This window comes from Carassius carassius, chromosome 7 (genome assembly GCF_963082965.1).
Source record: "Carassius carassius chromosome 7, fCarCar2.1, whole genome shotgun sequence".
NCBI lineage: Eukaryota > Metazoa > Chordata > Actinopteri > Cypriniformes > Cyprinidae > Carassius > Carassius carassius.
Window position 1 is genome coordinate 13,120,119 of NC_081761.1, and position 24,627 is coordinate 13,144,745.

The 24,627-nt window shown below is 39.6% G+C and overlaps 1 protein-coding gene across 4 annotated transcripts in view; it reads left to right on the forward strand.

Annotated features, from left to right (window-relative positions):
- The first annotated feature begins 3,024 nt into the window (after positions 1–3,024).
- LOC132143568 (testican-3-like) overlaps positions 3,025–24,627 on the forward strand; it is a 44,284-nt gene continuing 22,681 nt past the window's right edge. The window contains exons 1-3 of one of the 4 annotated variants that reach the window (XM_059553912.1): positions 3,025–3,129; positions 3,250–3,375; positions 13,622–13,661. In XM_059553912.1, the coding sequence (XP_059409895.1) occupies positions 3,250–3,375; positions 13,622–13,661 (166 nt within the window). In that variant the 5' untranslated portion in view covers positions 3,025–3,129. Of the gene's footprint in view, positions 3,130–3,243; positions 3,376–13,621; positions 13,662–24,627 lie in introns of those variants that run through there. The other 3 variants (XM_059553914.1, XM_059553911.1, XM_059553913.1) reach the window with 3 other exon arrangements.

Below are 24,627 nucleotides of genomic sequence, written 5' to 3' on the forward strand. Positions count from 1 at the left end.
CATCTGTTCACACTTTCAGATCCCTTTTAAATAAAATTTAGGTATGTATACATTTACACGTTTTAAAAAGAAAAAACATATCTTTAAAGGCAAGTGAAAGAAGTCAAATTATGCAAAAAACTGATATGAAATCACTCACTTCCCCTAAAAAAAAAAAAAAAACAGAGAAAATGTACCTCCTTATTCTCACCTGCCAGCACACCATATAGGTGGTAAGAGAGAGTGAAAGCATAGATGTGTGTGTGTGTGTGTGTGTGTGTGAGCAGAAGAAAATCTCTTTGCCACATCTCAAGCCCAGTACTGCATTTTTAATCATGCTTTAAATAATAGAGAACGCAATATGACCAGAACACTTGTCTTTTGTCCATAGTGTGTGTGTTTGGGCAAAAAAGCAATTCACTTTTTTGGCACACTAATATAATACAATTCATTATTGCCCCATTATACCTCTGTCACTCAGTAAAATAAATTAATAAATAAAAAGGAAAAACATGCCAAGTCATTATCTAGAGTTTTTTTTTTTTTTTACCTCTCTTTCAAACAGCAGAGGGTGCTACACTTTAGTGTTTTTTTCTTCTCTAAGAAATATAGTTCCGTCACAAATTAAAAGCTTATTCCCACAACATTCTCCCTTATGGATTCAGGTGACCCACTAGCTCTTAGACCATTTTTTTCTGCTTTAAATATTTTATTGGTCTTAGTTGGATGTGCCCCAGACTACTTAATTTCTTACATGCTATACAGTACTTTCACCATTACTTATTAATTTTTACTAGTCCAATAAACTTGCCTCATGTCCAGAAAATACTATATACATGGCCTTTCTTTCTGCCGTGGAACATAAAAGAAGATATTTTGAGCAATGCCTCTGTGTTTACTTGTCTATACAATAGGAGTCAATGGTCACCAAAACCAACATTATTTCCTTTCCTTTCCTTTCCTTTCCTCACCAGAACAGATTTGGAGAAATTTAGCATTACATCACTTCTTCACCAATGGATCCTGGTAAAAAAATAAAATTAAATAAAAATAAAAGATCAAGATTGGTCCATTTAGAGCTATTTGTAGAACATACTGAAAAAAACATCATTACCACATTTAACTCAAATGATAATTACTGAATTCTACACAAAATGGAACCCAACTTTTTTAAAACCAGCCTTTGTTTCATAGTGTGGGCAAGTAGTTTGTGCTATTATTTTATTTTTCTTCATAAAGAAAAATATATTGCAAAAGTGTGAATAAATAGCTTTAAAGTGCATGTTTTTCCCACTGATTTCAGTGTGACACACAGCGAAAACAGGCTCAGCAAGAAAGTCTGTGTTCAGTGGCATGCCAGGGAGGCTTCTGAGGAGCAACGCTGCTTATGCACAGTGGGAATGCTGTAACCTGTTAATATGGGTGATGAAATAAATATGCGTTGGTCACACGACAGATGCTGTATGTGTGAAACAGGCCTAAGCACTAAAACTGACAAGAGATCGAAATTTTATTTTTTGACGTGTTATAGTCAGACTTATGACTCAAGGCTAGTAATACTAAAATTTTATCAAATGTGAAAGTTATCATCTTATTTTAGATTTTTACATTTTTACATTTTCTAAACTTTATCTAATTTATCAAAACGTTGAACTGTATGCTGTGTGAAGGTCTGTAGGTCTTTTAGATCGATTTAGGATCCATAAGAGGAATTCAAGGGTAAATTTTCTTTACAAAATTTTTTTACAGGTTTATATTTTAAGGTATTACATACATACATACAGATGGGGCACAGGTGTGGGTGAACAAAGCCAGGGGTGGATCTGGAGCTAATATACCTCAGGATGAGCATCCCAAGGTGTGAGAGCATAAAAACAATGGCAAAAAATATTAGTGACTCTAACAGGGAAACATTTATATATGCATCTTGCAGTCACTTTCATAGTTTTTTCATATCTCATGCGATCCCTGCAACTGTTTGTGGTTGGTGTGCCAGTTTATGTACTTTGAGGTCAATAGTGCCTCAAGCCATTAAAAGAATGTTTTGGGTTCAAATCATCTTAAACTACTATTATTGTCTGTGGTAATCGACTAATCGACAGCATCTGTGGCATGCTGATGATTAGGCCCTGACACAGACAATAATCATAGTGCTCATCCTTCAATTAGCTAAAAAAATAAAATAAAAAATAAAACCTGTCTCCATATAGTGTCTGGAAAGCTTAAATGTTGAAAATATCTGATTTTAAGAAATCGTCCACTTTCAGTTCATGAGCTACTGTAATAGACCAAATAATCCAAAATATCCTCAAGATCACATAAAATTAACTGAACCGTATTATTATTATTATTTATTAAAAAATGCTAGTCCTGGCTAACAATGGTGTTTAGGGCAAATAGCCATTTTTATAGCCTTTCTTTTGACTTCCAAAGTATAAATGTTTAAATTGTATTTATATGATATTTGTATTTTTGTAATTATATTTTTGCCATGAAAATAGCTTTGAGTGCTGACATGGCATTAAATAAAATAATCTGAATCTGAAGTATATGTTTAAACAGTAGCCTATATTGTATGTAAACTGATTTTCAAAAATGAAATATCTTTATTTCTAATATAACTTTTTTTTCTTTTTCACCCACATTGCTGCATTGAAATGTAGCTACAGAATATAAGTGAATGTGATTTTTTACAAATAATTTTCCAACAGCATTATCGTTTTATTTTTGCATTTAAATTTATTTATTAATTAATTTATTTATATTTGTATTCATTTAATACAATTTATTTCGTCCCACAGTCCTCATGAGAGTTTGAATTGTGGACCTTAGTAAGGAGGCTAGTTTAGGCACGTCTGTACAAGTGTAATATGTTAATTTAAGTTTAATATTTATTTAACTATTTATCTGAAAATTGACGTGTAACAGTTTTCATTAGGATGTAAGGATGGTATAACCCATATAGAGAAAAATAATTAGAGACTCGATGTTAAATGGAAAGACAGCCCACGCGCCCACGTCCGCCTTCTCCAGCATACGCGTTATCGAGAGAGAGAGAGAGAGAGAGAGAGAGAGAGGTTGGTGAAGATCAGTTGAGTCTTAGCACGGAGCTCTTCAGTCAATGACAGCGCTCACATTCTCCTCTTGAAGGTGACGCATATGGGATTACTGAAGCGGTTATTCGTCCTTTCATGTCGCTGTGTTTATCAGGGTGTTGTTTTTGTCGCTGTGTTTATCAGGGTGTTGATTTCTCTCTCTGTCTCGATGCAGATGCTTGTGCTGGTCAGTGTGTGCGCGCTGCTGATCGCCGGAGCTTCTGCCCGCAACGACAACGGCAATTTTTTGGACGACAAATGGTTGACCGGGAGATGGGACAAATTCAGAGATGTGAGTGCTGTTCTCCTTCATAACAGTTGCTCATTCCCTTAATCTAGAGAGCTGTCTATTTAGAACGCGTTTTTGGGGAATCGATAGCGCGCTCGAATTGATGCTGATAGGGTGGCAGCTTACTCGGTTTTTGTTATTTGGGTCTGTATGTGTTGTTTGAGAGCGTGTGTCGTATTTTTACGGTAAGACGCTGAATGTTTAGCAAGAAGCAGCATGGGATTTTATTTGGCCTGTATAAAGCCCAAAGTACGCCTTCAGTTAATCAGTATTTTTTGTATTTAGTTCCGTTTTGTAATTCAGTATTTCACGGAAGACAGTCACCAATCAATTAGACTCAGTGCGTCACTTCTGCTCCGCTAATTGAGCTTTGGAACGGCAATATTAACCATCCACGAGCTAATACACTAAGACAAGGACGGAACTATATTAGCTTTGTGTATGTCAGCATGAGTACTTGGTTTGTTTCATACAAAGACTAGAAATGAGAGCATCTTACAAACAAGTATTTCTTGCACCTGCGGATGTTGTGATGCTTGACGCGTGCGTCCATGTCTTAGGTGCAGTGATTTTCAACCTTGCTACACTTACCCTGAAATATTTCTAGTACCTGGGTCTAGGGTAGATTTTCTTTATTAAATCTATAAAACAGAAAATGACTTATGGATTTCTTAAAATACTGGGACTGTCAAATTCAAACTCATTTTAAAATGAATATGCTGCACGTGTTGATAGTCAGAAGAACAATGACATGATTGTGAGTGTACTGAATTTATACAACCATTAATAAAGTAGAAGATATTGAGCAACATTACGGGCAATATAGGCAGGTTAGTTTGTATGTTTCTGATTTATAATCAAAATAGTTCCAAAAGAATGCAAAAGCAGCATATCTCGAAAGCATGGAATAGTTTTATTTATTAGGAATTGATTTTTGCTTCCCACTCAAAGCATTCTGTAATCACTCTTCCATTTCCCGCTGTCTGCACTCTTTTAAAGCCTGCTTTGTTTAAAAAAAACAAAACACTTAAAATGCTGATTGGCCAATTATTTTCAAGGATCAGACCTAACTATTGTGTATATGATGTAGGAGGAACTCATTTCTGTTTTCCTGTTGATTAAAATACAAGACAAAGAAATACATAGAAACACTGTGTTAGACCAAAATACTCAAAAATAAGATGAATAGAATAATATATGTTTTAAACCTGCACACAGTAGCTGGCAAACCAAAAGTGACAAGCCCTGATAGCTTGTCTGAATGCACGTCAACATCAAAACAACAATCAAGATGTGTCGAGTTACATAACAAGGTTCTTTTTAAACATGATGTTAATTGACAGTGAACACTCAGTGTAATGATATCATCTGGACCAGAGGACTTCCATTTCCTTCTGTGTGCCTATTTGCGGTAATGTTGTTTATGTAAGGGATGTAGTTAAGACAGTCACATGGGTGGCGTAGGTCTCAAACACATGGCATGACAAATTACCGTTTCACTACCTGATTGTTCTGTCTCTCTCCCCCTCTCTTTTACTGTGTACACACTCTAATTTCAGTCAATTATTTAAGTGTACTTTATGGGAACGCCAATAAAAACAAACACTTTTAAACTGGTAGAATCAAGAAACAAAACACCAATGGCATTGCGGTTTTATTTAAATATCAAGAAAGTCATGATGCATTGACATTTTAATACCCAAGATTCGTAATAACTGTATAATGCTACTTTCATTCAGATGATTTGAATTTTATTGCTCTCATTCAGCCAATATGTTCTTGTTAAAAAAATCAGCCACCTTTTGAGATTTTTATTTGCTTTCATTTTTGCAAAGCAAAGATATTACTGTATGTGCAGTAGTTAACAGTGGCCACGACAATTTTCACAAAATTGCTTCATGACAATCAACAAACACTAGAAAAAAGGATGGACTGCATCAGTATGGCCATAAAACAAATAACTACTTCGATATTAGTTCACCCAAAAATTCTGTCAAAAGAAATATATATTTTTGTGTGTTCTGCACAAATGAAATACAAAGGTTTGGCACAATACAAGTAAATGGTGACATAATCTTTCTTTTTGGGTGAACTATCCCTTTAAGAACAAACATTACAACAATTATTCTGTAACAATGTCCATAAAATAATTTCATTATGCATGCATGCTGGGAACTTAAAAACCCTTGATAAATAAGCAGCATTGCTCAATAATAAACTGTTCGGTGAACTCTATTAGGCAAGTTTAGAGGGAATTTTGTGTTTTAGAAGTTAAAGTGATTCACATTTCTTAATCTGCAACTCAAAAATCACATGTGCTGGATAAAACATAATTCACTTTTTATTTTACGGGGAATGCACACATGAAAACTCTCTCTCTCAATCGTCTTCTCGTGCTTCTTTTTTTCCAGCTTCGCAGCCAAAGGCACATCAAAGATTACTTTTTATGTGGCACTTCAGCCCATCATTAAAGAGAAAGTGATTTATGCAGATTACCTGTTCAGCAAATGCAGCTCAACAAGATTTTTCCTTTAATCAACTATAGCTAAGCGATAACTGAAAGACTCTGAGCCCTAAAATCACAGAGCCCCAATCATATTTAAGTTCTGAGACACTGCACATGTATGGGAAGCACAGGCTATCAAACTTTTGTTTGGTGAAATGTCTGTATATGTGTGGGTTTGTGAGATTGACAGGCTGAAAATGGCCATCAGTGATCCCCCTGCAGTGTCAAACATCTCTCACACACACATGCACACACTCTTGACTCCACTGTCAGTTGTGCTATAGTGAGATTTTTAACACTCTATCAACTTCAGGCTAATGTCACCAAAAGAGGTAGGAAAAGAGTATGGAGAATTTTCTATGACTTTGTGAGAGGCTTGAATGAGAAACACAGCCAATCTACGAGAATGTGTTTGACTTTGGTGTAAAGGACACCAAAATCTGGAAAACATCCTAGCGACAGGAAGGACCTTATCTCACTAAAAGAAAAATCTGCAGTGCCATATGTGTGTGTGTAAAAAAAAAAAAAAATTAAAAAGAATTTTTACCAAATATTTTATAAACATTCAGTCCTTCTTCACTGACCAGTTCGTAAGACATAAATATAAATTGATATACATGAAGGATGTCAAATGTATGCTGTGCACTGTGCATGTATGTTAGGTATTTTTTTAATCTGATTAACAAAATATTCTGATTCATATATTTACATGCTTATTTTTTCCTATTGCTAGGATTATTGCAGGTCTACACCAATGAATCCAATCAAATCTAAATTCTTGAGCTCAGTCAGATCTTTTGAGGTGTTTATATGAAGGCTTTTGAGTCTGATTGAGGCATCAGTCAGATTACTAATGGATTATTTGGTAGCATTTAATATATCTGATAAAATCTCAAAATAAAAGCCAATGTTACTTCTGTTTACAAAGTCTATCAATAAAATTGTCATTTCATCAAGATTAAAATAAAATTGTAAAAGAAATAATAATTTGACATATTTTACATATTCATTATTTTACATATTGTAATAGGCCCTTTTTTTCTGTATTAAACACAAAAGGAAAATCTTAGAAGTATATTAAAATAATCCAGTAATAATCTAAATTAAAACTCCCCAAAACACATTCACTAAAATCAAAATGTAAAATGCAATCTTATTTTTTCCCCCTTCAACTGTTATATAAGATTGTTCTTATTGAAGGACATACAGTTTTTGTAATGTCTTGAATCACAAAATTTACCATGGTTCATGGGAGCAGGGTGGCTTCAATTTTATTATTATTATTATTTTTTTAAACGGAGGGTCTTCGAATGAAAATGTTCGAGAACCATAGCTTTAAAGCAACAAACATTCCTGTTTATTCATTTGTAGGACTGCTTGATTAATTTTGAGTGGTGCGATAAAAATGTCCCCCTGGGAAATCACTATTAGATCTTCCCCACAAAGACATTAGCAATATTATTGAGACAATACAGTACCGCTGAGGATAAAAATGTGATTTCCAGATTATATTCTAGAGTTAAATTACTGGTTTTGGGACATTTGGACTTTTTTCATCCACTTGGTAGTGTTTCTTACTCTGAAGTTTGTTTCATAAACTCCTGTACAAGCATATTGAGAGATTGTGTTGAAGAATATATATTAACTGAAGATAACTAATTCACTCTCTGTAATCTGTATCTTCCTTTTTCTCTTTCATCCTTATAGTTTTGTCTCTGTGTCTATCGCTCTGTTCTCTTATTCACCCTCTTTTCTTTGTCCTCTTAATGGAATGGAGGTTGGCAGTCTGCTCTAGGGCTTGAGCTAATGGAGAGAGAGAGGAGAAATTTTACCATGTTTATGAAAATAGCCCTTAGGACAGCCCACATGGGCACAAAAACACAGGCAGACTTGTGTATGAGTGCTGTTAATGTACATTAATTTTCCCTCACCAAAAATCTAACATAGCTGATACTAATCATGATGCTAATTGGACCTAACTTTGCCTTACAAACCAAAGCTGTGGTGTGTTATGACAAAATCACAGGAAGTCAAAAGTTATTTGATGATTAATTTACAGATTTGTGGAGTAATTTTAGACCAATGCAATCTTATGGTAAAAAAAAAAAAAAAATTAAGATTCAAGTGGCGATGACTAATCATTCAAGGTCCAATTAGCATCATGATTAGTATCAGCTATGTTAGATTTTGGTGAGGGAAAATTAATGTACATTAATAGCACTCATACACAAGTCTGCCTGTGTGCAGCTGAATTTCTGTGAGGTTGATTGCAGATATGCTAATATACTAGTTACTATTTTAGTAGTATAATAGTAGATTCTAAAGAATAAATACAGACTACCTTCCCCAGTCAATACAAAAAAAAAAATAATAAAAGAAAGAAAACCAGACTGGATCAATACATCTAATTTTTATAGCATTTCTTTTATTTTACCTTTTTAAATATATTTAAGGTCTAGTGCAGTGGTTCTCAACCTTCATGAATCCACCCTGATAATTCTGGATACTAGAAGTGACAAAATATTAAATAACTGAATAAAACAAGAAGTTTCAAAAACTGAATATTCTTCTGGTTTTAACGCTGATTTTAACGTTAAAATCAATTAATTTACTATTTTTTTCCCAGTTTGTGGTTATGTAAACAGCAATTTCTCAGTTATTTCTGAAGGATAAAATATTTTAGAGTTTGAAATAAGTTGAAACATCTATACTTGTTGTAGAAAAGTAAAAATTTTCACAATTTTAAAATCTCCAAGAAATTTTAGGGTTTTTCAAGACCGTTTTAACCCTTATTCCGACTTAAAAAAATTACAGTATATTTATTAATATAAATGCCAAATTCTGAATCCAACTTGAAAACAACTGTTCTAGTAGCTTCAGTGCAGTAGCATTTTTTGTTAGCTTATAGTTTAGCTAATTACTTTTTGAAAAGAGCAGCTTGACTATAGCATAAATAGCAGTTTAAATAGGAGATGACTATACTTTAAAGCTTCAGTTTCAAATTAGTCTACTGAGCACTGATCAGCAGTCCAAATGGGAGTAACCTCATCTAATCAGTTCTCATTTGCATAAAGCATTGCCAAGAGTGGCTGTCACTCATTTTGCAGGAAATTGTCAGCTGTCTTTATAAATGAATGATTTTGTCACTGTAAATCGCTGTATAAGCTTGAACGCCCCTGAATCGTTAGCTTTTGTCGCTTGTATTACATAGCATCTGGTGTTAGATTGGCATGGACTAATTTGGTTCTAATTCTATCTGCATTCTGTAAGATTGCATGTTCCGGTTTGTGGTGCCCTTGTGAATGCATATGTGGTTAAAGACTGGACAGAGAGAGAGAGAGAGGGAGGGAGAGAGAGAATCATAAAGAATGAATGATGTCAGAAGGGTGAGATGCTTCCGGCACTTTCTGCATGAGAGAACAGCCACCTTGCTGTCATGCTGGCCGCCCTCTCGCTCTCTCTCTCTCTCTCTCTCTCTCTCTCTCTCTCTCTCTCTCTCTCTCACACACACACACACACAAACACACACACACACACACACACACACTGACCTATTCCTCAATATGCTAAATGTGCATGGTGATGATAAGAATGGGATATTTCTATCCACTGTCTGGTTTAATGTTGTATTTTTCTTAGAATTAACAGATTAATGTTGCTCTGTTTCTTTATTGGTTATTCATTCAACATATGTTTAAAAGCCTTCTAATAATACCCAAGAAAATCCCTCTGTATACTGAGAAATGCCCTTAAAGTGATTACAGTGGAAATAATCATGATTTATAGTGCTTAGACTATGCTAATCTGTTTGTGTATATGTGTCTGAAGTATGGGAACGGTAGTGATAGAGAGTATATTTAAATGAAACAAAATGATCCATATTGCACACTTTAATTATTTACTATAGATTTAGATGCAATACAGTACAATATAATCTGACTTTATAAATCCCTGAGAAGTGATTTATTTTTTGCAGAGGAAGGAAGGATCAGATAAAAAGACGCTGAGCTACAGGTGAAGACATTTGCTTACTTTTAAAGATCACTTTTTGACAAAATAAATATAATATACTTTTTTAAAAATACACTACTTAAGTGTGAATTGAATAGTCCTGATTTTGGACACCTAATTGCATATTAACTGCAATTAAATGAAAATGTATTAGAATACATACAGTATAGCTGAACTTTAGTTTACCCTTTTAAGTAGGACTTAAGTGTATATTTATTAAATTACATAATTACTTTGTTTTGAAATATGGTTAAAATATCCTGTGAAATGTACTGACAAGCGTTTATGGCAAACTAAATGATAACATGTAAGATAGGTGTAATTTCTATTGATTGGCATGTGATTAGATTTTTGTAGTTAAGTTGCAGTTTAATATATGTATTACCTTCAAATGTGTTATTGTATTACACATTACAGTTAAAATGATAGTTAAGTACTTGACACAGACTTTTACTTTTTATACTTATTTAAATCACGATAAAAGATTTTTGAAACATGGTTTAAAAATAAATACAAATCAAAATTACATTTTAATCTACATTATTACAAATAATTATTCTTACTACTTAAAAGTGTACTTAAGTGTGGGAAACAGTCTTCTCTTTAACTACACTTAAGTGGTCTTTTATTTCATTAATATTATATCTGCAAGTACAGGGTTTTTTTTTTTTAAGTCCACTACAAGTGCAACTCTTTTTTTTAAATAATGCTTATTTAAGCAGTGTCTAGACTTCATAAACCCACTCCAGTGATTTCACAGCAGATGTTTACTACTTTGGAGGCTGTTCCTGTTCTTGATTGTGTGAGATGTGAAGCAGCAGCCGCTCTCAATATAAGAGCTGTAGAGAGGTTTGATGTCTTAATGGAGCATGCAGCATACGCGTACACACACACATTAATCAGAAGAGAATGAAACCCTTACCTTAGCCAGGAAAAAAGCAAAACATGCAAGACATGTAAACAGTCCAAATGCTGTTAAATGAAACTAGCCTATTATATTCAATAAATGTTAAGTTGAAAGTCAGTATATGGTTTCCTTCTGAGCGTTAAGTAATATTGCTTTATTTAAACACAATCAATCAAACAAATAAATAAAAAAATTATAATTTGTGCAAAAATAAATGATTTAAAAAATATATATTTTGAATTTGATGTGTTTTAGTTTTGTTCATTTTTTTTTCTTATTATTGTAACTCTCAAAATAAAGAGTTTAAATACCTTACCTTCTACTGAATGTACGTTTAAAGGGTTACATCACACATGAAAATTTTGTCATTAATCACTTACCCCCATGTCGTTCCGAACCCGTAAAAGCTTCGTTCATCTTCGGAACACAATTTAAGATATTTTGGATGAAAACCTGGAGGCTTGTGACTGTCCCATTGACTTCAAAGTAAATTACACTGTCAAGTAGAGGTCTTCACGGTGCACCCGAGACCCGTCAACCCGGGACACGACCCGGGACCCGTACGTAAATCACCGTAAGTCACTTTCTTAGTACATTAAGCCACATTAAGCGTTTTCTTATAACGGTTTTCTATGGGAAAAGGCTTAAAGTGTTATTAAACGAGTTGCATCCATATTCAGGGCTCATCTGATGTTTTATAGATAGTATACTTTATTAATATAATGTTCAGTGCGTTTGGTCTGTTAATATCACTGTCTTAGTACATTAAGCCATATTAAGCATTTTTCACGTTAAGCGTTTTAGAATGTCCCGCTAGCACGCATGTGCGGTGCAGTCTCGAGCGCGTGTAATGTTTTATGGCAACCAGTGAGGGACAAACCGCACTTTACATTTTCTCCCATTTTTATAATAATATAAATGAACCGTTTAATCGTAAAGTTTAAGTGGTCAGATTCAGACTCGACGCAGGGCAGAGAGCACAAAGATGATAGCAAATAAATAACGTCAGCGGCCATGGCACTGAAGGAGCAATCCTTATTATAGTTCAAAAGGGCAAACAGTCGAAGTTATTATGCGAGTTAGTTCGAGTCAGAATGTACATGTGCACAGTTGAATTTCTCAGCTGTTACCGTGACATCAAGTGGACTTTTGAAGCTGAAATAATGAGTGGATTCCTGGCGGGTTCGGGTCCAGCTTTTGAAATATTAGACGGGTCCGGGTCGGTTCGGTGTAGTACATTACGGGTCTCTTTCGGGTTCATGCACAAATTTTTTGACCCGTGAAGACCTCTACTGTCAAGGCCCAGAATGGCGCTACAATGATGCGGAGAGACACAATTAGACAAATTATTAAATAAAGTCATTATTTTTGTTTTATTCGTGTACAAAAAGTATTCTCGTCACTTCATAAAATTCAGATAGAACCACTGATGACAGATGGACTATTTTGATGATATCTTTCATACTTTTCTGGACCTTGACAGTATAATTTACTTGGCAGTCAATGGGACAATCACAAGCCTCCCGGTTTTCATCCAAAATATCTTAAATTGTGCACCGAAGATTGTGTTTGGAACGACATGGGGCTAAGGGATTAATCACAACAGTTTCATTTTGGGGTGGAGTATCCCTTTAAAACATCAGCAACATGCAAGACAGCAGTTGACCCCTCCATTCACTCCGAAAGCCATGGCTTTTATCACATGGTTTTCATAAAAATGAATGCTTGCAACATAATGGAAACTATTTCTATTTCTATCCTGCTCCCACTGTGTAGGTCTTAGATGAATACAATAATCTGTACATAAAGGCATAAAGTGAGGCAGAAAAACAAATGCACAAAATCAAGAGCCATCTAGGTGTAGATCGGTTGGCAGCTGTGTTTAGCTGCTGAAATGGAGGCACAAACAGGAGAAAAAGAACAATGACAGTGTTTACACGCAGTGAGGCTGAGAAAGATAAAGTTCTTTGTGAGCGGGAAAGAATGGAAGGGATATTATGAATGACCAATGGAGATGCTGTAATGGATTTCATGTGCTGTTGTTTATTCCTAAATGCATTTGCATGCATGCCATACACGCAAACACACATTTAGATGAAGGAGAGAAAGAATTGGCAGTCATCAAATGTGTTACTGCAAGAGGACCCGACTGTTGCCATATCATATCCATATCTGTTTTTGTGTCACCATATGGTACTATCATTCTTCGATGGGCCTTTGATGGAAACTGACATATTAACTGTCTTAGTTAATTAAGCATGAAGACAAGAGTAGACCAATTATTGAATCTGACAGGTAACAAATAGCCCAGTATAAACAGGCACAATGCCAATCTATATATATATATATATATATATATATATATATATATATATATATATATATGCATTTCATGATTATTTCTTTGTTTCTGGCATATTTTATTGTGGTCTATTTTGTGTTGTATTGTTAAAGTGATGTGTGTTTAATGTTCTGTTTAATGTTTATTTGTTTTCCCCACAATGCTTCCTCTACAATCAGGAGGTGGAGGTTTGTATGATTGTGCATTTGTTTTTCCATTGAAACAGTCTTTCCAATCTGCCTGTTTGTTTGACAGGAAATTTTTCCAAGTTTACATTATGTTTCCTTAATACTGCTGTAGTTGCATGATAATATTATAATGCAGTCTACACTGAGTGTAATTGCTTGTAAGTAAGCATAACAATGAAAAAAGAAATGTAAAAATACATACAAACCTGATTACTTTATGTACTGGATCATACTAAAGCTCAGAAAAATTAAACAAAGGCTGCTGATCAACTTTTCTGTTAATCAACTTTTGTTTTCTGTTTTAGGAACCAGGAACATGGAGCCCAGGAAAACCATTCGATCAAGGTAGGGCTGTCATTTTTTTCAATTTTTTGTTCCCTAAAACGCTCTTATGTGCACAACTTCTTTTCAGCAACCATGATTATGCAGCCCAAGTCCCACCCCATGCCCAGATTGGTTCAAACTGTCCCATATTCAACCAATAAACATAAGTTTTGGTCTCTTGAACCACCAGTTAGGATTTTCATTGGAAATTTGAACAAACACAACGTGAAAGTAAAGTCTGTCATGCGTGCATGAAAACAAAAACAAAATAACACATTTGCAAGAGAGAACTCTCTGAAAAAGCCCAGAAAACACACGACTGAGTACTTTGTAATAAAACAAACCAAAAACAAGGATGTAACAGCGTTACATACCAGATAAGGCACTGGAATTTGTGTCTTTGTGTCACTAGGCAATGTCCCAGTAAAATCGATTCTAAATATTTTTTGGACACATCTATATTGTTAGTAAACTAAATAAACCTGTTTTTCACTGAAAAGCGCTTGTAACAATATTGTAATAAATGGCTATAACTTGCTTGGGGATTGTTATATGTAGACAAAATATTATTTGGAAGTGTAAAACACCCAGATACAACTTTCTAAAGAAAAAATCCAAAGTTCACGAGTACACAGTAAAAAACACCCAATTATTGCTTATGTTTTTCTTAAAATTCTGGCAATTCATTCATTCTCGTGGATTAAATTTTTTTAAAGGTTATTCACGATTACGTATTGCTGCTAAGGTATTTAGTTTTTACAGTGCTTTGTTATATGAAGCTGTTTGGTAGATCATGATCTAATTCGTTTGTCTACTCTGTAATTAAAATGCGGCATACTTTAATGGAAAGTAAAACAAAGGCAGAACACCATATAACTCCAAACCTGCACCGTAACTTAATATTGATGTGCGGCTAAACAGAGTCAGAACGCTGTAACTCAATATGAAGGATTCCAAATGAAGTGAAAGAGCGGTAACTGGTGTTATACTGTGTTCTGCCTTGGTTTCTCCGAGGCTTTTTGAAGTTATGGTTGAGACGACCCATTATTTTCTTGGAAAAACAAAATTAAATTGACTCAAGATACTACACATGATAAAGGATGTCTTGAATGTCCCAAAAATATCAATAACTCATTTTCGACAAAAATCTAAGTTACTTTTTTTTTTTTGCTGTGTGTCAAGTGCCTCAAAAATGTTCTAGGTCTTTAAGGGTTAAATAATACAAATATAATTTATGTATTTAATTCAGTTTTATCAACCAATGTCTTTGCTACTGACCTTCAATGATACAATTTAACCATACTAAGCAATGACACATTTGTGTGTTTTTTATTTTTATTTTGTTACTACTGAATAGTGTTGAACTTTCTTCTCCTGTGTCATATTCTTTATGCAATTTGTTTGAGCTGCGCCCTCTAGTGTACAAACATGAATTTACATTTCCTTCAGCTGGAGGCATATTAATTTGACTTTTATTGTGAAAAGGCTTTTACATTTGTAAAAGAAGAACTTTTTATATTACATACAAACAAGCAAACCCTGCCAAGATTTAAAAAGTAACTCAAAAGTAACATTACTTTCTATAAAAAAGTAACTAAGTAATGTAATTAGTTACTTTTTTAGAGAGTAACGCAATATTGTAATCGTGCATTACTTTTAAAATTAACTTGCTCCAACACTGGTAAACATACATAAAATCCTTAATACAAGATACATTTACTTGAGAAGGAAAACAGAAGATTAACCCTTGTTTTAATTGATTATGTTGTCATATCATGCATGTCTTACTGCACTAGCAGATTTTTTTTATATATAACTTTTTTGTTTTGAAAAATGTCAAATTGCTTTCTCTGAAAACTAGTCATAGCATGTAATGCAGCACTGCTTTGCCAGTTAATTTATTTAAAGGGGACCTATTTTTTGCTCAGAAAACGGTATATCAGAAGTTTAAATTGATATGGCTTTAAAATGCATACAAATAAGTTAGATGATCAGTGCAATAGACATGATGATCAAAATTAAGCAGATGTTTTGTTTTGGCAGAGTATCTGAGGCATGAGCTGTATTCTGGAAAAGAGGGCAGGGAAAAGCAGCTCATTTGCATTTAAAGATGAATGCACAAAAACCATTTCCATTTGCGAAATTTCACAAAGCAATGATGACCACACCAGTACGATAACTAAATCATAGTCATGCAGTTATAGAAATTTAATCAACATCCTGAAATGTGTCAAACAATCACAACAAAGGATTGTGGTACCATATACTTCATGTACAGGATTTGTGCTTCTAGGCAGTAAGAACATAATATGCCAACATTAGCAACTCTTCCAAGGATTAGATAGGAAAAGGAACTTGCAATTCTATTTGTAAAAGAAGTAGCAGAAGATTTGCTGATAAAAAGTTTTTTTTATTATTATTATAGCCTATTCATTTTATTGAGGTCATTGGAAATGGAAGATCTGAATCTCTACTCCTTTGAGCCATAGGATCTTGTCAGTTATCAGTGTTGAGTGGATGTTAATCAGGCATATGTAAGAACTCAGCTGTTGTGCTAATTCACAGTCACATGCTGTGTCCTAATACCCGTATCATCATGCTACATCTGTCTGAGAAAATGAGAAAACTGCTTTTTAAGACTCTCTATCACATCAAGCTCTCAGTGTGCAGTAAATCCTACGATATTATGCATATTTGAAAGTCATTAGAAGCCCGTTGAATATTCATCACGATTTTGATATTTATGCAAATCACTATTGATAGAGCATTGATTGAGTCAAAAAAAGCAAGTACAGCCATTTAAAATGGATTCTGATCACACTCCAAGATGATGATGCACAAATCAATCACAGATTTTGTCGCACACACACACACACACGGACAATGGACTCGGAAGGTGCTGATGAGATTGGGATTGGATAAGCCCTAAAGCCTGTGCAGGATTTGACTAAGGCTCTTACCATGTGAGGTCATAGAGCATTCAAAGTGTGGATGTGTGTGTGTTTGTACTTTGACAAGGGGAAGGTAAAGGATGAGTATGTTATATTGTCTTTCTTCCTCTGTGCATGTGCGTGAGCCTCTTAGGACTATAAAAGCACTTAATGGCATTTGGACTGTTATTCTTTCTCTCTCTCTCTCTTCTTCTCTATTCGTCCTTCTCACTTACTTTTCGTCACAGAGCATTAGCTACTGCCCCATTTCAGGCTATAACAGAAATAGAATTCTTATTTACGCACACAATCAGACAGATCATAGCATATATATGACTGCAGCTGTATGTGTCTTTCACAATTTTTTTCTAGAAATGTGCACCTGAGAAACATAATTCTTGTAGTTAAGTGTTTCTTAGTAAAGAAGTTTACATTTGCTATTCAGTTGTTGAATTTACTAAACCGTTCATCTTCAAAACACAAGTGAAGTCATTTGCAATTAAACCTGGGAGGTTTTTGGAACTCCATTGAAGGTCCAGGACAAAAAAAATAAATAAATTGATGCTTGAAAATGATTATGAAGACATTGTAAAAGTAATCCATATAAACTGACCAGTTTAACATTGATTAGTGCACATACCTACTGCAGAGCACATCAGATATGGTCAAAAGAAGCCCAAACATACTTGCTTTAAACACAAGAGCAAACCTTATTTGTTTTTGTGGAAGCTGAAATGTGTTTGCATCACACGTGAGTACAAAACTCACTGGTTCTTCTGTCATAAGCAAGTACAGATACATCTCAATAAATTAGAATGTCGAGGAAAAGTTCATTTATTTCAGTAATTCAACTCAAATTGTGAAACTTGTGTATTAAATAAATCCAATGCACACAGACTGAAGTAGTTTAAGTCTTTGGTTATTTTAATTGTGATTATTTTAGCTCACATTTAACAAAAACACACCAATTCACTATCTCAACAAATTAGAATATGATGACATGCCAATCTGCTCAACTCAAAACACCTGCAAAGGTTTCCTGAGACTTCAAAATGGTCTCTGACAATCATTGACTCCCCTCACAAGGAGTGTAAGTCACAAAAATTAATTGGCAATAAGCTGGCTGTTCACAGAGTGCTGTATCCAAGCATGTTAACAGAGAATTAAGTGGAACAAAGGAGAAGAAGAACTGGACTGTTGACATTGGTCCAAAGCCATTTTTTCAGATGATAGCAAGTTTTGTATTTCATTTTGTACACCATGGTCCTAGAGTCTGGAGGAAGGGTGTAGAAGCTCATAGCCCAAGTTGCTTGAAGTCCAGTGTTAAGTTTCCACAGTCTGTGATGATTTGGGGTTCAATTTCATCCGCCGGTGTTGGTCCATTGTGTTTTTTGAAAACCAAAGTCGCTGCACCCGTTTACCAAGAAATCTTTGAGCACTTCACGCTTCCTTCTGCTGACCAGCTTTTTGAAGATGCTGATTTCATTTTCCAGCAGGATTTGGCACCTGCCCACACTGCCAAAAGCACCAAGTATTGAGTACATGTACAGTAAATTAACATACTTTCCAGAAGGCCAACAATTCACTAAATGTTTTTTTTTTATTTATTTTTTTATTTTATGTTTATTTTATTTTTATTTTATTTTTTATTATTTTATGAATTTTTATTCTAATTTGTGTAGATAGTGAATTGGTGGGGTTTTGTTAAATGTGAGCTAAAATCACCACAATTAAAAGAAGCAAAGACTTGAACTACTTCAGTCTGTGTGCATTGAATTTATTTAATACACGAGTTCCACAATTTGAGTTGTAATAAATGAACTTTTTCTCGACATTCTAATTTATTGAGAAGCACCTGTATGTTTGTGCTTCTGTTTATCATATTTGATGTGCTTCATACAGTATACGTGTTGATCAGTGTTTGTAAGTGAAATTTTTGGGCCCTATCATACTCCCGGTGCAATGCGACGCAAGGCGCAGCGCAAGTGTGTTTGCTAGTTTCAGTCCGGCGGCGTTAGTATTTTCCCGTCCAGCGCCACGTCGTTTAATTACCAAATGCATTTGCGCTAATTTTTGCGCCCATGGGTGTGCTGGTCTAAAAAAGAGGTGTGTTAAGGAGCTGAAAATAGACTGCGCTATAGACCAGCTCAAACCTGCCATAAAAGTCTGGCGCAATGTTTTTCTTTGTTATATGAAGTACGTACACGCTGCTTATTAAACACAGGGACGCACTATATATATGTATATACAGTACAGACCAAAAGTTTGGACACACCTTCTCATTCAAAGAGTTTTCTTTACTCTATGACTATGAAAATTGTAAGAGTCACACTGAAGGCATCAAGGGCTATTTGATCAAGAAGGAGAGTGATGGGGTGCTGCGCCAGATGACCTGGCCTCTGCTAAGCATCTCTCGGGGAACTCCTTCAAGACTGTTGGAAGACCATTTCAGGTGACTACCTCTTGAAGCTCATCAAGAGAATGCCAAGAGTGTGCAAAGCAGTAATCAAAGCAAAAGGTGGCTACTTTGAAGAACCTAGAATATGACATATTTTTAGTTCTCTTACGAGAGCTCTCTCGTACTGCGTCTTAGCTAAGACGCTACGGGAAAAGTCTCTTTTCACGAAATACTGAGGCAAAAAATTATCCTTAATTTTGTATTTTTGTAAAGCGCATTTGCAGCAGTACACAGCCATAGGCGAGACGGCTCGTTCGCTCATTGGCTTTTTCTGCGGCAACTGCACAGCCTATCGAGCGCAGGCTGATGCAACATCAGACCAATAAGGGCGCTTTGCGCCCTTCTTGCCACTTCCCGCCGAAACGGGTGTGGCTCAACCTATAAAAGGAGCTCGAAAAGGCTGACTCACCTGATTTTTCATCTCTTCAGCGAAGCTCACGCATCACTGGATCACGAGGAAGCAAGCGCCGTCTGGAAGAGCATATCAGCAGGACGAGCCATCCTGAAGCCGCTGGCACCGCCGCCTTCCACTGCCGTTCCTGCTGCGCTATCCGGCGCCCATATCCTTTACAATCCTTGTTCTGTAATATTCTGTGTGTGTGTTCGCCCTGCGACGCACATTCACAAAAGAGCTGCGTCTTTTTAAAGATGCCTTCGTGCGGCTCGTGCAGAACCCCGCTCAGCGAAGGAGATCGTCACGTCATCTGCGTCTCCTGTCTGGGTGAAGACCATGCAGCGCTCGCGCTCGCTGATGGCGGATGCCCTCATTGCGAGTTGATGCCTATGGTGACTCTGAGGACTCGCCTGGCATCCATCTCGAAGCCTGCATCATCCGCTGCGCCGTAAGAAGCGCCGCTCGCAGCGCCTACCAAACCGCCTCCAGCTCGGCCGAGCTCGCCGGTTCCCTCTGCTTCGCCGGTCTCCCCTGCATCGCTTCTCGATGCTCAGCGTCCGCTGCTTGCCGACGCGTCATCGGAGGAAGTGGATCTCAGGCCCGCGTCGGAGGAAGAAGACACGTGCTCTCTGCTTGCTTCGGGCAGTGAGGGTTGGGTGAGCTCCGTGGATCTCGCGCCCGCTGCTCAGAGGCCCAGCAGACGGGGGGATATCGATAAGGAGCTGATGCGTGTACTCTCGTTGGCCGCGGCGAGCCTCTGCCTCGAGTGGTCTGCACCAGCGCCCCCTTCACGTTCCCGGCTGGATGGTAGCTATCTTCCGGATGAGCGCTCTTCCTCAAGCTCAAAACACGCCCCTTTTCTTCCTGAGCTTCACGAAGAAGTGGCGAAGGCTTGGGATGCTCCATTCTCGGCGAGAATCCGCTCATCTGTTTCGTCAGCATTCTCCACACTGGACGGTGCTAAGAACAGAGGCTACCTGTCACTTCCGCCGGTGGAACAGGCTATAGCAGCGCACCTTTGCCCGCCCTCTGCTGGACGGCGGACTAAGGCGGCGTTGCCATCCAAAGCCTGCCGCATGACATCATCGCTGCTCGCACGGATATTCTCTGCTGCTGGGCAGGCTGCGTCTGCGTTACACACCATGGCGACGCTACAGATTTTCCAGGGCGATCTTCTCCGCAAGCTGGATGAGATGGGACCTGAAGCGATCTGTCTCGCGGATCTGAGGAGTGCTTCGGATCTCTCCCTCCGCGCTACTAAGTCCACTGCACAGGCCATGGGATGGTTTATGGCTTCCGTTACGGTGGCTGAGAGGCATTTGTGGTTGACGCTTTCTGACATCAAGGAGTCTGAGCGCGCTGCGTTTCTTGACGCTCCGCTAACTCCTGCCGGCCTCTTTGGATCTTCCGTCAACGAGTTTGTGGAGAGATTCGCCGAGGACCAGAAAGCTTCACAGGCGCTCAAGCACTTCTTGCCGAAGCGCTCCAGTTCTGCAGCTAGCCGCTCTAGACCGGCCCCACAGAGCTCTCAGTCACGCCCACCGCCTCCTGCTGCGCCATCACGACAGCGTCAGCAACGCAGCTCGGGACCCCGTTCTCGCTCTTCGAGCCGTCGCCCCGCGCCGCGGGAGCCGCGGCAGAGGATTGCGATGAAGCCAGAAGCCCCGAAAGCATCCTAGCACTGCTGGGAAAGCGCCGGTGTTCAAGTTCCGCTGCGGCCGAGCTCTCACCCAAGCGCGCCGTTGTTGCCGTTCCAAGAGTTGTGACTACCTCAGTGTCTTCTGCAATGCGCAAGCCCGCACGAGTGCCCGCTTGCCTGCACACAAAAGCCGTTATCACGGCTACCCAGATGTTTCACAAAAAGAGTGTTTTTTCTGGTGTTCCGGCCACGGCCGATGGTGCTATGAATGTTGTGACGATGCCCACTCCTCAGTGCCCATCTCCACATGTAAGCACAGCCCTACACACAGGGCCTGCGCCCATAATGTCGACTCAAGTCGGTCGCGCACACTACATAGTAAACGTGCCCACCCCTCAGTGCCCACAATTACTATGTCACACGCGTCATGTGGTTTCTGTAAAAACGAAACCCGTGCACGCTCGTCCGGCCACGGCCGATGGTGCTTTAAATGCAGTGACGATGCCCACTACCCAGTGCCCATCCCCGCATGTAAGCACAGCCCTGCACACAGGGCTAGCGCACATAAGATCGACACAGATCGGTCGAGCGCGCCGCATAGTAAACGTGCCCACTTCCCAGTGCCCACATACACTATGTCACTTACGGCGCGGGGCTTCTGTAAAAACGAGGCCCGTGCACGTACATTCTGCACAGGCAGACGGCGAGTTGAAGGTGGTAAAAGTGCACACATGCAGCCCACGGTTACTCGCAGATATATCGAGTCCCACGGGACCCGCTCAGCCTCCCTCCAGTCGGTTAAGCACCGGAACGGGGTCGAGGATGAGCGATCTGCCCGCTGTGATCAGCGCGCTCCCCGCCTCAGATGCGCAACACACTCGAGCGCCGCCGTTGCCCAGTCAACAGAGCGCGTGTCGCATCCAGCCCTTAGCCATTCATGCAGATGCATGGTCAGCGCTTCCAGGGGTTTCGGATTGGGTGCTAGGCATTATAAAGAGAGGCTACTCGCTACAGTTTTCTCGACGCCCACCGCGCTTTTCAACGCGCGTCGAAACTACGGTCAAAACAGAAGTAGCACACATACTTCGGGCCGAAATATCAAAACTGTTGAGCAAAGGGGCTGTAGAGCCTGTGTCTCAAGCTCAAAGCGAGGGGGGGCTGTACAGCAGATACTTTCTGGTGCCCAAGAGAGACGGGGGTCTCAGGCCCATACTGGATCTAAGACAGCTGAACAAGGCATTGATGAAACGCAGTTTCAAAATGCTCACGACCAGGAAGCTCCTCGCGCAGATTCGCAGAGGGGACTGGTTCATGTCAATAGATCTGAAGGACGCGTATTTTCAAATACAGATAGCGTCAAACCACAGGCGGTTTTTGAGATTCGCCTTCGAGGGCCAGGCATACCAGTTTGCAGTCCTGCCATTCGGCTTGTCCGTAGCTCCTCGTACGTTTACGAGGTGCATGGATGCAGCGCTCGCTCCTCTCAGACTCAGAGGCATACGAGTGCTGAATTATTTGGACGACTGGCTGGTTCTGGCCCGATCACGAGCGGAGCTCGTGGACCACAGGGCCGTTTTACTCGATCACCTCGAGAAGCTCGGCCTCAGTGTCAATTGGGCAAAGAGTTTGCTGAACCCCAGTCAGACGATCCTGTTTCTGGGTATAGTTCTGAACTCGTGTTCCATGACGGCGCGACTGTCACCACAGCGCACGATGGGCATTCAGCGCGCAGCGAGTTCTTTCCGCTGCGGCGCGACTGTGTCGCTCAAACACTGTCAAAAGATGCTGGGTCTCATGGCCTCAGCATCTCCGGTTCTGCGGCTGGGCCTGCTCCGCATGCGCCCCCTGCAGTTCTGGCTGAAGGCTCGGGTGCCGCGCAGAGCGTGGGCGTCTGGCCGGCTGCATTTCAAGGTCGATCAGAGCTGTGTTGCGGCTCTAGCACCTTGGACAGCGAACGGCTGGTACCGATCAGGTGTAAGCCTGGGGACTTCCCCGAGTGTGAAAATGGTGTCGACGGACGCCTCCACTTCGGGATGGGGAGCGCTGCTCGAAGGCAGACCGTCCTTTGGCCTATGGTCAGAACGGGAAAAGCTCCATCATATCAACTGCCTGGAAATGCTGGCAGTGGAGAACGCGCTGACGCGCTTTTGTCCCCATATCAAGGATCACCACGTCGTAGTCCGTTCAGACAACATGTCCGTGGTGTCCTACATAAATCGCCAGGGCTGTCTCGGGTCCCGAAACCTGTGCAGGCTGACGGAACGTGCGCTCGCTGAGAGCAGTGCATGTGCCTGGACTGCAGAATCTGGGTCCAGACAGGCTGTCCAGAGGCAATGTCCCTACGGGCGAATGGTCTCTACACCCGCAAAAAGTCCGGCTGTTGTGGGAGAGATTTGGCATGGCGGAGGTGGACCTCTTTGCGTCCCACGAAAACGCTCACTGCCCCGCGTTCTTTTCCAAGAACGAAAGCGCACTGTCACGGGAATGGCCGTGCTGCCCGCTTTATGCGTTCCCTCCCGTCTCCCTCCTTCCGCAGGTGATAGAACGGGTGAGAGAAACGAGATGTTCAATACTGCTTGTGGCACCTCTTTGGAAGAACCAACCATGGTTCCCAGATTTGATGCAATTAGCAGATGTCGCCCCATGGCCGGTACCGTTGAGGAGAGATCTCCTCTCGCAGGCCAAGGGCTCGATTTGGCACCCTCAACCGGAGTTGTGGTCCCTCCATGTATGGGCACTCAACGGTTACCCGCTGATCTCGCAGTGGGAGTGCTTAATACCATCACTCAGGCTAGAGCTCCGTCGACACGACGTCTGTATGCCTCGAAGTGGTCGGTGTTCTCCAGCTGGTGCACAGCTCGAGGTTATTCACCCCTTAGTTGTGAGGTGACGGAGGTCCTCTTCTTCCTACAGGAGCTGTTGGATAAGGGCAGAGCCCCATCCACGCTCAAAGTTTATGTGGCGGCCATCGTGGCGTTTTCTGAAACGGCGTCCGGTCAGTCAATAGGAAGGAACGATTTAGTCATCCGGTTCCTCAGAGGAGCTAGGAGGCTGAATCCTCCCAGACCTCCGTCAGTCCCTATGTGGGACCTCGCGGCGGTTTTGGAGGCCTTGAAGGGTCCCCCTTTTGAGCCTATCCAATCGGTTAGCCTTCAGCATCTGTCGTTCAAGACAGTATTCTTGTTGGCTCTCGCTTCTGTGAAGCGTGTGGGTGATTTGCACGCGCTCTCCGTGAGCCAGTCGTGCTTGGAGTTTGGGCCCAATGACTCAAGGGTCATACTCAAACCTAGGCACGGTTATGTGCCGAAATCCCTCAACACACCGTTTCGGGCTCAGGTTATTGCCCTGTCTGCCCTGCCGGTGTCAGGGGAGGATGGAGACTCGAGTCTTCTTTGCCCTGTCAGGGTTTTAAGAGCTTATGTGTCTCGCTCTGCTGCCTTTCGGCAGACGGAGCAGCTATTTGTCTCGTTCGGTGGACGTTCCAAGGGAATGGCTGTTTCGAGACAGACTCTATCCAGATGGATAGTTGACGCCATAGCGTTAGCTTACGCTTCCAGGGGCCTTCA